At 42.3% G+C, this 12,928-nt stretch overlaps 1 protein-coding gene across 4 annotated transcripts in view; it reads right to left on the reverse strand.

The window, feature by feature from the left end:
* Positions 1 to 12,928, reverse strand: part of DVL1 (dishevelled segment polarity protein 1) — a 104,622-nt gene that overhangs the window by 5,424 nt on the left and 86,270 nt on the right. For 2 of the 4 annotated variants that reach the window (XM_076356398.1, XM_076356400.1), the window contains 5 exons: positions 12,819 to 12,886; positions 11,025 to 11,174; positions 6,065 to 6,196; positions 4,992 to 5,159; positions 4,264 to 4,470 (listed from right to left, as the gene is read on the reverse strand). In XM_076356398.1, coding sequence (XP_076212513.1) covers positions 4,264 to 4,470; positions 4,992 to 5,159; positions 6,065 to 6,196; positions 11,025 to 11,174; positions 12,819 to 12,886 — 725 coding nt within the window. Of the gene's footprint in view, positions 1 to 2,832; positions 2,880 to 4,263; positions 4,471 to 4,991; positions 5,160 to 6,064; positions 6,197 to 11,024; positions 11,175 to 12,818; positions 12,887 to 12,928 lie in introns of all 4 variants that reach the window. The other 2 variants (XM_076356401.1, XM_076356399.1) reach the window with 2 other exon arrangements.

Consider the following 12,928-nt stretch of genomic DNA (forward strand, 5'->3'; position numbering starts at 1 on the left):
CGATGTCAGGAGACATTTCCAAGTTAATTATTCTTTAAAAAATCCCAACAAACCAACCTACAGAATTAAGTTCATGCCATCTTAGTGCAAGATTGTCTTCCCAAAAAGGATCCCCAGCCAGCAGAATAGGGGACCAGCTTTTGAGTCTGAATGAGCCACTGAGTCACTGGTGTCACTGAAATGGGAAAAACAGAATGATTCTGAGCTGCTCCTTTCTTGAACTACAAATGATCATCACCTTCTGTCTGCTCCAGCTGATGTTTAGAGCAGGCAAATAGAAGAGACAGGAAAACTAGACTGACCTGGTGTATATAGTGGAAAGGCTAGATTCCCCTGCAGAGTGCAAGAAAAGCTGGGGATAGATGGAAAACACAGAATACAAAATCAGTAAGTATCAGGACTTGAAGTTAGTATTCTGAGCCTGGGACTCTGAAGTGGTATTTGCTGATTGTAATCCCTATCAGCTCTTCTCTGCTCTGGGAAAAACACTGTCCTGGCTTTGTGCCTCAGTTTTCTTCCATCTGTAAATGGAGATATTAACATGGGTTCAGCTGCCTCCACCAACCACTACAAAGATTCATTAAGCTGAGCTTTTTGAAGAGATAAGGTGCTCCCTGAGCTGTCATTTCAAATGTTTCATAACAATCTTGTAAAAACAAGTAAGAGAGGAGAAACTACTTGTTAGCAGGTTGACTGTTACAGCCTTTACTCCAAAGAACAACATAGAGATTATCTCCAAGAAGCATCTTTGTAAGCTCTCCAGTGTGGCACATTGTTCACAGTGGAAGAAAATCGACATTTTATTTTAATCCTTCCACAGCTAATATGCCTCTGCCTTTATCTCATGATGCATTCTGCTGCCACCCATCCAAACCCTGCAAACCCTACCTGAAGTCATTATTCCTTGATGCAAGCTCCCTATACACAAGAATTCATTGCCAGCTCCATAGCTTGTGGCTGAGTAAAGATCATGCGGGGGAGAAAGCAAGCTGCACTGAAAGCGTATATTACTGATCTTGAGAGGTATTCCACAGTCAGCAGGACTGAGACTGCCTTGTGACAACCCATCACATTGCTACTCCAGATTTCAGTATATCTGGAGTACCAGCTCTAGCTGATCTGCCAAGACTCCAAGAGGTCAAGTGGTTAATGCAGACTTCTTATCTCAGAAGAACCTGGCTTTCTGCAGCTGCACTCCAAGCTGATTACATGGCAGAAAGAAAATAAAGAAACCATCTACCATTACAGCAGTCTATCTAAGAACAATCAGCAGCATAGCTGTTCTCCTCTGGTCGTGCTGAGGTCCACTCTCTCCCTGACATGCCTTTAAATCGTGTCACAGAACAAACAATCGGAAAGTCCTTCTAAGCCTTGAGTTTAAATGCAATCTAACAAGAGCGTCACCTTCTTGGCAGCTAGGGACTGGCCTGTCTTGGAGACATGCAGCCCAGCCTAAAGCTGAGGTTTGAAATGCTGCTAACTCGACCCAATCACAGCAGCATTTGTTTCCATCTAAGGCCAACTTTAAACCTAAGTGTCATAAAAGGGATTTAAAGAATCTGCATTTCAAGTGCCTAGAAAAGCTGCACTCAGCATTGCCACAACATATTATCAGCCTTCACTCTCTGTTACTGCTGGACACCAAACTGATGCCACAGAGACTCCAGCTGCCTCAATACTTCATTTCATGGGAACAGAAGTTTCCACATGAATCCTCCTGGTCAGGGGCAGGAGAGCCTCCAGAGACAGTGTCTACAGGCTCTGAAGACCCTTCTATTGTTCCTGTCTCAACAACTGACATCCTGTGAGCTTGAACAAATCCATCCTTCCTACTTCTTTCATCTATTCAGACTGTAATCTGATGATCTCTCCCTATCCGTCTGTACAGCGAGCATGTACCAGAACAGGGATGTGACTTTGGTCTAAACACTATGGTAACAGAGATGATGTTTTGCGGAGGAGCTGGTCCTCACACCAGTGCCATTCCCTACAGCAAACCTGCCCAAGCCTTTAAAAATGACCTAAGCCCTGGGTACCACAAGCAGGGACAGATGATGTCGCTCAGATGAAATAAGCAGCAATCTAAATTGGAAGAGCCTTGAACAGAACTGCAACATCACATAAAACTTTGCTAGATCTTCCTTCCCACCTGTTGCTTGCCAGAACACACTCTCAGTCTGTCTCTTGACCCAAATTTCAGGCTTTTGTCTGTAATCATCAGCAAATACACTGCATTCATCTCAAAAACATGTGACATTCACTGGGCGCTGGAGCAGTGCTCTTGTTCACCAGATGAATTCAGTTACGATCTAACATTGCACACAAAAGAGAGACTTCACAAGAAACCCAATTCTAACACTCTGTATTGAGAGTGACCAATGCAACCTTGTGTCCCAGTACTCTTAATACCTGCCCGAGACATCTGGACAGTGCTCAAGTGTCTTTCAGTAAATGAGCAGCGGAAGGGCACTGGTAGATAAATCCAATCCACATAGATGACATCAGACTAATAAATTAGGAGCTGGAATTACTTATTTTATGAAGAGCAGTGAAGAGACTGGTGACAGGATTTTCCCATCTGAGCTGACAGTGAGGTATCTGATGCTATTCCCTCTGTAGCTGCTGCAGCACAGTCACACAGGGGCCAAGACAGGTTGATATGCTAATGCCACACTATTGGACTATTGTGCATTGAGACAGGTTGAGCGTCCAAGACAATTAAAAAGAAAAAAAACAACAACAAAAAAGAAAAAATACAGCTAAACATTTGGGTCACAAGAGTCTAAATGATCATGCTGTGAATTCATTATTATGGAGGCATTTGAAGCTTACCAATCCCCTAGAGTCAGCCATTCCTCTATGAATCCTTCAGTCTAATGCTTGCTCAGAACAAAACAAGGGAATAAGTTACAAAACAAGAAACAACACAGAAGTGTAGTTTCCAAAAGAAGAACAAGGAAAGTGTTGAAACCCTTCAAAATTAAACACCTTGGTGCCTTTCATAAGGCTCTCTTTAGCCAGTAACACAGGTCGCATGGATAAAATACCATACCTTTCCTATTCCAGCAGCAGAAATCTAATATTCTACTGCCCACAGAACCAGCTGCCAAAAAAAATAATCACATTCTTTCCAGCACTATCAGCTTGCAGTTCTAAAACCTCTGGATACCACTGTGAGCTTCCTCACAGACACTTCTTATTTTGAGATAAGGTGGGAAGCAATAGTGCTAAAATCTTGTGAGCACGTTCCTGTTAGGAAATTCTTTTGTGCAATTTTGCACAATCTAACTGGCTGCGGTAAACAGGAAGAAGTTACATCCAAGTTACTGGATGTTCACCACGAAAACACAGAGAATCCTCACCCTTTCTTTACTGGCAGCATTTCCAAAAGCAAAACTCACTCTGGAAGTGATTTAAAAAAAAAATAAATCTGTACAGCCAAAAAATACATAACTTTTATTTACTAAGGTTTAAAAATGAACCACAAAATTATCCTAGGGCAGGAAAGGAGGAGGTCAGGTTTTTAATCCATGCAGTATTATCTTTTTTTCCCTGTCATATATTACAAGAGAGACTCTCCTCCCTGTGAGCAGTGTTTCAGCCCTGTAAACCATCTGGCTGGCCACCTCACGCTTGTCTCACGCAAGCAAAGAGAGTGATTTTCCTTTTGTACTGAGCATTGAAGTGAAAGCCAAGAGCACCTTGGTTCTAATCCCTGTTCCATCAGCAACAAAATGGCCTAATCTCTAGCAATATCAAGTGACTGCAGCCCCACTGTTGGCAATGGCTCTGACCTCTAAAAAGGGGGGCAATAGTTAATCTGTTTTAACAGGGTGGACAATTGACTCGTTGGCCTGATCATCATTATCTAATTGTCTAAGCAGTAGTTTACTGTATGGTGCTGTTGGGCAAGAAAAGTACCGATGCCCATGCCACCATGAACGTGACAGCTTGGCTCTAGTTCCCCACTGGGGTACAGAACTACAGCATAACTATAAACAGCATGTATTCTATTCTATTCTATTCTATTCTATTCTATTCTACTGACTCAGTTAAAACGTTGCTGGCAGTTTCAATACAGAGCTGAAAGGCTAACCCACTCCATCACATACACAAACAGTTTTGATTAAGTGCGGTCGCACCAAATCCATGCAGGTAGCATACAAAACCACAAGACAGGAGCACAGACAGTACGAAGGAACTCAAGCAAATGGTTAGGGATAATGACAGCTGTAGAAATAAATACCAGATTAACCAGCTTACCTTCACTTTGCTGGCTCCCTGCACTGCCACTACCATAGCTAAAGCCTGGGTCTTGGTATGCTGGTGGAAAACACGGAGGGGGCAGAGGATACTGATACGGGTATCCTTGGCCTAACGGCCAGGGAGCAGCAGGATGCGGAAGTGGAGCAAGGGTATCCTGATCCGAGGCTCCGCTAGAACCATTGTTAAGGTTCAGTGCAGCCATATCTGGAAAAGAGAGAAAAGGTGAAGACTGTGTTCTTACCCAGCAGCTGACTCCTGCATATTAATACTGGCTGACACAGCACCTAGCGTGGTGAGGGACTAGAGGGACTCAGCCTCCAGAGTTCACTCAAAATATCACACGCGGTAGGGTAGACATCAATATTTACCACCGAGCACCAAGGTACCTTTGCAGCATTTCCGTAAGTCAAGGAGGAATCATCCCCATTTTACAGACTGGAAACAGCGTGACTGACAAGCAGGAATTCCGTGGCATCACCAGAAATAAATCCTGCTTTCTTAAGCCTCAGTGCAATGCCCTATTTGATGAGTTCATCCTTTTCTTCCAAGTGGTCTAATTGCTTGGTCCAACAGGAAGAGTCAACCACTTGTCATGCAACTTCAGAATAATGGCCTGTTCCGAAACACCCACTTGTGAAGCCCCATAGGACTCTCCTCTGCACATCCTGCGAGCACAGAAGAGACAACACACATGCAGCTTTGCCCTTCACAGGTGGGGAACTTACTGCCACAGAGGTCTCCAAAGACATAATAGCACTGTTCCGAGAAGGTGATTTTGTTCACAGTGTGCCTGAGGTAGCCATGTTTTAACATGCTGCTGGCATATTTTCTAGCCTCCCGTCGGTCTTTGAAGCCTTCCACGTGTGTGTAAAGCCAGTCAACCACATCTGCTCCTAAAATGAGAATAGGAAGAGAAGACACAGGATCATCCAAGCCAAACTGATCTTTTTTTGTTTTTTAATCTTCACATTATCACATAGCCCACTAGTACTACTGTGCCAGGTACTGAACACAAATATGAATATTTAGCAATCTTGCTGCAAAGAGCTTAAAATGTTATTTTCACAACTCAGCCTAACTGCTAAATTAGTTACCACCAAACATCAATAAAGAAAGCAAAGAATTATCTTGCATCCAGTTGAACACTACATTAACAGTGACACCAAATACGCACACAGAAAATTTTATAGTTACGCTGTTCGACCCCTTCTGAGTTGCAGTAATGAAAATGACACAGGATTTACAGAACAGAAGTGACTGGGAGAGTCATCTTCCTCAAGAGCCAGATGTTACGTTGTCAGAAGACCTGGGTTCCAATCCCTTCCTCAGCAAAACGTAACTACAGCCTAGATTGACTAAATGTTAGCACGGTTCAGGTCACAGGACAGTCATAATCAAAGGTAGACTAGTTGTGGTAATTTTAAATGTAATTAAGATGCTTTATTAAGGTTGTGTGGCTGTCTAGAACTGGAATTACGAGGATTGTTGCTCTGCTGAACTTGGGCAGATTGCTAGAGCCACAAGTAGTTACCTGGAAAACCTGAGATGTAACAAGTAAGGGTTAAGGACCACCTGTGTGCGGGCATAAGAAACACGCAGTATTTTTGGCTGTCCAGGCTCAAACATGAGATATTAGTTATTTCCTGCCACACTTAGGGTTGTTCACAAATATCAAGTTAAGGGAATATAAGAGGTCGTAGACAGGGGAAAAAAAAAAGTTCACATAAAGATAGTTTCTTCAGCCTATTTCCAAAAAGCCACTGGTTTTTTTTCCCCAGCTTTCCTTTGATCTGCTTACCTATCACTGCATTGGAGATGGTAATTTTTAACCACATCCTGTCCCGAATTTCAAGGCCTGAGTCTGGTAGCTGCATAACCTTGACAATAGTAGCCATGTCACTCTTCACAGTTAAGGGAGATTCTTCTAATTCTAAAAGGAAGAAAGGTTACATGCTTCTTTGAAATGAACCGAGTCTGAAAAGAACTTTTCGGCTCCCAATCTGAATGAAACATTTCAAGACACAGCTTTACCAACAGTTGCAAAAAAAGACACAGGTTCCCAAATGCATCAATAGCATAAATTATAGCATTTGTACCAATTCTTCAGAGATTGTGCTCAGTGCAACCAGTTTAGTCACTGAGATGCTGAGTCCCTGCGTGTCTTGACTTCACAAACCAGCTATAGATCAGCACTGCACTCTTTCAATCCACACTGCATTGAGATGTGCAGAAAAGGAAACCCAAGGAGTTCTATGACCATTGCTTTCCATTTCAATTTGCCATGAACAGCCCCTACCCACCCAACGGTTCAGTGCACCGTATGCAAAACTCTGTAGGACAAGGTTTTTTGGCTTGTTCTTTAACTTTTGGTTTAATTGTCAGGAATAATACCCGTCTGCATGGAGAAAGATGACGATCATGTCTCAATCAATGTCCATTTGTCTTTTTAAGACTTGGACATCAGCATAATTGGGGAGAATTGAAATTAGAAACTGAAGCTTCCATCATCAGGATAAAGGTTAGTGGTTTCCTTCAAAAAAACCTTTCCAGGATCCCAATGATGGCAGCCTTACAAGTTAACAAGTCACTTACCCCAGCATTACTTTGCCCTGCATCTTTCTTGCAGAACACTTAAAAAACCGCTGCTCCCAAATGCCTCAGCAGCTGTCACTGCTCCATTCATATTTGACACTCTTATGGGCAGAGCTGGCTCACCAGAGGCTTCATACTTTCCTGATCAATTTTTATAATAAAACCAGAACAATAGGGCTGAGATTCACCCTGCTGAACTGAGGTGCCTACTGTAGGAGTCTAGTTCCTTTAGCAGCTCCTTCTCTACCATACATAGAGGCAAAGTGGCATCTAATATTGAAAGCTCAGTGGGGTGAATCTGGGTCCAAGAGCCTAACCAGCCTTCTTGTGTTCCGTGCAGAACTCAATCATCCTTGTCATAAGACGACTATATTCTTTGAATACAGCACCCAGCCCTCCTTCCTGCTCCCATCTTCCCAGCCCTAGAAAATTAATGTCGAGCATCTGCATCCCGTGTTTGTAGTTCAGACCCTTCTCCAGCAGGAATTCAGAAACCCTCCTCCCCTCCCTTCTCCCAGCTCCCCATATCACCCACCTTTCAAAAGCACAAGGGAACCAATTTTGCCCTCTTCCAGCAACCCAAATTTTGATAAAAGGTACAACAAGCATGAAACAATGAAAACTGAAAATGCTTCTTTCCATACATGCACTGCTAATATGCATGAAAATATCCCAGACCATCTATGCATGTGGTTTCAATACTTAAAGTTTGAATAAACACTAAAATTTTGCTTTTGCTTTAAGTTAGTTTGGTTAGTGGCAAAAAGCAACATGTTTGTTTGGGGGAAAGAAAAAAACAAAACAATATTCAAGTAAAGTATGTGGGGAGCAATAAATTGTATTTTCTTGGAGACCTGCGATCTGCATATAAAGAACAACACCGGCCAAATGATCATCAATATTTTCTAAGTCTGCTAGTTGCTGTACAAATCTGAAAAATTCTAAGATGCATCTAAAATGCAGCCACTTTGGTCTGAACTCTGTCAACTGTGGGCCTGACTACCTGACCACCTGTACAGGTATGTGCAAATGTGAGGAACAGCACAGCCAGTAACTCCTTTCAGGGGAACCAGATCTACTGCAAAGCTCTTTCTCAGGGCTTCCTTTATTGGTTTTGAGTGGCATTTTTTTTTCCCATTAGCAGATCCTGGTAATGAAAGAGGTGTATGCTCCAGGAAAACGAAGTCCTACCACATGTAATACCACCACTGGCTTGTATCCTTAATTGAGTAAGGAAGTACACATTTGCCCGATCAAAAAGGCCCCAGGAAATTACGCAGTACCTCAGGCTGAATACTATTAAGCAGAAATAGTCTGAAGTCTCAATTCAAAATCCTCTGAAGTACATGCAAGAGAAAAAGAGATCTTTCCAACAACGTCAGCGGACTGCATTTTGAAACAGCAAGACTTTCAAGAAACATTGAAATACTTGAAGTTAATCTCATGGAATGGGACAGCACTACTTTGCAGAAAGGGGTCCTGCAGTGGCAGAACAGGAGCTGGAAAAATCTACCTTTAGCAGAGTAAACGAGGAGCAGGGTTTGCACTGACTGAGGCAGCGAGTTCATCACTCACAAACCACTGTGAGAGAATATTCTCCTGCATCAGCCAGAACACTGCTGGAGAACAAGACACTTTTTAAAGCAATAATTACTATGAAACACCTCAGTCTGCCTTGGTTTGCATAGTCCTGTTTTTGAAGAAATGCACCTGGGAAAATAAAGAGCTAACACAGAATAATTCCTACTGTGTGGTGGTGATTTGCATGGCCCCAAAATCTCAGCTACTTTAATCACTATCACTCACTTTTGATCCAGAGGCTAGAGAGCAAAGGAATGCTAGTCAGAAGGAAAGCAGTTATTCAGTCCATTTACATTATCCTGGCCTTGCTATACAAACAGAGTAAAACAGCGGACATTCACAATACTTAAAACAAGGACCCATGAAACAGACTTGTCTAAGATGACTCCGTTAATTCACTGCTTCCACTTTCACAGCCAGATACTGTAGAACAGATACTATATTTTCTTCAAACACCAGTGACTCAGAGGAACTGAAACAGAGAATCTTGCACTGCAATATGAAAAGTTAGAGCGCCCCATTTTGCATGAAGCTCTTCGTTCTTTGAGGTGTCCATGTGCAGTCTCTCCCCACCTCTCTCTCTCCTCCTCTGGTTCCTCCCCAACTTTGTCTTTCCTGGCAAAGAGGTTCACACAACAGGTGCTCTTTGTACCTAGGGCCCTGGCGTGCTGCCTGCCGCGTTCGGGGAGGGGGGTGACAGGACTGAACTGAAGGAAGGAGTGTTTAGCAGAAGATCACAAAAAAGGTCAGGGGTACTCCGCGTTTTCTTGCATTCAGGAAAGGAAACATCGTAAGTCACTGGCACAGAAATGAGAAGCTGTCTCCAGAAATGTGGTTCTGCTCCCAAATAACCTTTATTTTAAAAGTATGATTGAGAGGGCGCCTGCATTCCACACTTCCCAATCGCATCACTATATATCAAGGCACACGGTACATGAATAGTTCAAGAGGAATGCAGAGTAACAGGCTCTTGTTGTTTGACAGCAATCAGCAGATACATTTGATTCCAGCAATCTTTAGTACCTGTAAGGCTGAAAACACATCTCAAGATAAGGCAGTCGTCAGGTAAGTGGTTCACTCGCTTTCTACTGCGGATGTATTTCCCCTTCAGCGGTGCTGCCTACTATCTATAGAGGCACTGAGCTACTACACCTACAAAAAGGATAACCACCCTTTCAATTCAAGGTGAGGTGTAATTCCAGGAACTATGTGCTTATAAAATCTGAGAGAGCGTAGAAGAAAAAGAGGCAGACACTTGTGTAGTCTGATAGGACTTAACTGGTCCCTGAAAATGCAACTTTCACACTTCAGCCATGCATTTGTCCAGGGAAGATTCTGTCACTAATCACCAACACCACATTGGTCTTCAAAATCCTCAAAGTGTTGTTTTTCTTGTTCGTTTTGTTTCGCTGTTTTTTCTAAATTATATCCCCCCTTTCTCTCTGGAAAAATCTTACAGAATGAAAAGAGTTACTCAGTCCTAAATTTACACCCCAGATCTGGCAGACACATAGGCATCCTTTGTTAAACATCTAAGTATTTATCTGGCTTTCAATGAATGCATCTGAGGTAGCATTGTGCCACAAATGAGATCATCTTCTCAGAACTTTAAAGCCACTTCAAGATTTCTATGTGTATAGAAACGAATATAATAAATCTCCTTGCTACAGATGAACAAATCTGATAGAAAGGTTGCATCTCTAGAGAAATTCTTCCATATTAATATTACAGGAAATAAACACATACCAATGAGGTGTAAAGTACCTCAAAACTTTCACGTCGAGTAAACAGAAGTGCTGTTTTAAATATGAGCACTTTCCTGAACTAGGACTTCAGTGGACAGTGTTCTCAGAGACACACGCTCCTCGTTTATTTGTCTTGCCTTACTGCCATGTATTTCAAACCAAATGCTGGCTTTTATCCCACGCTTACATCAGAAAGCAAAGGAAGAGTGAAAGAAAGGAAGAGTTTATATTCTTTAAACAAAAATTTCCAAGATAAGGAATCATGACAACTTGTTGGTTACCTGGATATGACTAGTTTAGAGACTGCCACAGATAGACAAACCAGGAAAGAAGGCTGAATTCTAACTGTAATTTCACGTGGGACATTACATTTGTTTTTTCCTTGTTCAATAAATTCTAAAAGTATAAAAAAGTATAAAAGAAGGCTATGTGAATATCAGTGGAAGATTTCCTAAATGATACACTAACATTATTATCCAGTGAAATCTATCTGAAGTAAATTATTTAAATTTATTATAAAAACAGTCAAATGCAAGGAGGAAGCTCTCACATTCATCTGAGGGGATAAAGTTGAAGGCCTGCCTTGTAACTTTAAAAGGGACCAGAAGCCACCTCTTCCTGAATGTGAACCCTGGCAAATCACCACTGCGTTAACTTCTGACCTTTGGAAAAAGGTTTTATGCTCCCCATAAGAATCACAAATTTAAGAAAGCATTCAAGAGTTCTGTGGTGGCTGTCGTTTTCATCGTGCTTGTGGCTGGGGTCGGTTTTGCGCACAGCTCTGCACTGCTGGCCCCGAGCAGAAGACGCCTGCCCTGGGCTGGCCGCAGTGTGACTTACTTTCCGAATCGGGAATTGAGCTTGTTAGTGAGGAGCTGGTAGATGTGGTGATGCTCATGGAGGGGCTCATACCGTAACGGGGGTACGCTCCCGTCATGGCTGTGGTATGAGAGATCCACGCTGCAGGGTCAATTGGCCTCACTGGTTCAGCTGCAAAACAACCAGAAAGGGAGAAAAAGACAAAGGGAATCAGATTTGCAGTAAACACTAAGACCTAGAGTAAGAAGGAATTTTTTGGGGGTGCACAAGTCCTTGCCATTCTGATACTACAACCGAGATAGCCCCAGCACGAGGGAACAAAAGCACCTTGCCAGCAGTTAGCTGGTTTCCTCTAGCAATTGCCGCACCAGCCTAATAGGATAAAACAATGACACTCCTGTTCCTGTGACTGCGGTAGGAGCGAAATATTTCCCCTTGTGGGAAAGAAGCTACCAGTCCAGTAATAATATTTCACTATTATTCTATACAGTCAGATAGAGATTCTCATTTTGCTATGACGTGAAGTACTACCAAATGCTTTGCCCCAGCTGATGGGAAGGTCTCTCCCTACTTCTAAGGGTCTTGGATCCAAAATAACCACTCAGACATAATGTGAATCTTCTGCTGAAGGTGAATCAGAACAGTAACTCGAGAGCTCTGTGTTTGCAGAGATGAGGCATCATGGAATTCCCCTCTCAGTGTTTTCAGCAGCCATAATGAAATTTTGTAGGACTGGAATAGTGTTGCAAAATAACTAGACAAGATATATAAAGACCATCTGAAGAGACTGGTGTCAGAGAAGAGTGGAAATTACACTCAGACCTTAAGAAGAGCCACACAGCAAGTAATTTTTAAAGCTGGGAATAAAACTCAATTTTCCCCATAATCTGGATTACTCCTTTTCTTCTGAATTACAGTGGCTGTTGTTCCATTGCCTTAAACCAGAAATTATGTAAAAGAGCTCTGCCTATGTTAGGTATTTCCTCAATATATCCCACACATTATTGCAACCAGTTTAGCCTACAACAGATATACCGCTGTTTGCCTTGGATAATAACGGATGCATCTTCGCTGAACAAAGGACAAACTGATGCATAAGCTCTCCCTGTAGCAAACCTGAAATATGTGACTTGTGGGATTTTTCTTTTGATTATGCTGGTTTTCCTAAGGACTTCACTGAGTGAGCTCCTGTAGTCTGCACAAGTCCATTGCATTAATTTCAACGGACAATGCTATCCTCATCTTCTTAGAAGGACCGGTAACAAGCCGGTTTCAATATCATAAGCAGAGCACTCACCAGCAGGAGGCAGCTGTGTTTGTCACATGAGCACAGATCTTTTATAGCTACTGAAAGGTTTATTAAGCCAGAAATTTTAAAACTCGATCATTTTCAAGAGGTTTTATGTACATTAAACAATGTTGTTTGCCTCAAATTTTAAAAACACTCAAATTCTTTCCAAGAAGGGTACATGTGACAAAATGAGGCTTTTTAACACTTAAGTATAGTTATCCTCCAAACTTTCTGTCAATTGAAAGGTTAAGATCACGAGGATATACCCAACAAAAGGTTAAGAGCTTGATCCAAAGCCAAGTGAATCAAAAAAAAAATTCCCATGAATTCAGTGGGCACTGGAGTCTCGGAAAGAGTATCTTAAACCCCTGCCTCCCAAAACAAAAAGCAAACAAACAATACAACCAAACCTAAAAGTATCGAACTTGTAGGGAACGGAAATCTGTTAGATGCCAAAATAGCTGAAAATATTCTAGACCTTGAGGGCTCCGCAGGAACACAGCAAAGCACAAGTACATACTCACCCCTGGGGATGGTGAAATAACTCCTGGGAGTGGGGTCCCAGCATTTGGCTACTGTTAGGCTGATAGGTCTAGGAAGAAAGAAAACAAATAAGGGTGACTCCTAACTTTCC

The sequence above is a fragment of the Aptenodytes patagonicus genome, chromosome 19 (assembly GCF_965638725.1).
Source record: "Aptenodytes patagonicus chromosome 19, bAptPat1.pri.cur, whole genome shotgun sequence".
Taxonomy (NCBI): domain Eukaryota; kingdom Metazoa; phylum Chordata; class Aves; order Sphenisciformes; family Spheniscidae; genus Aptenodytes; species Aptenodytes patagonicus.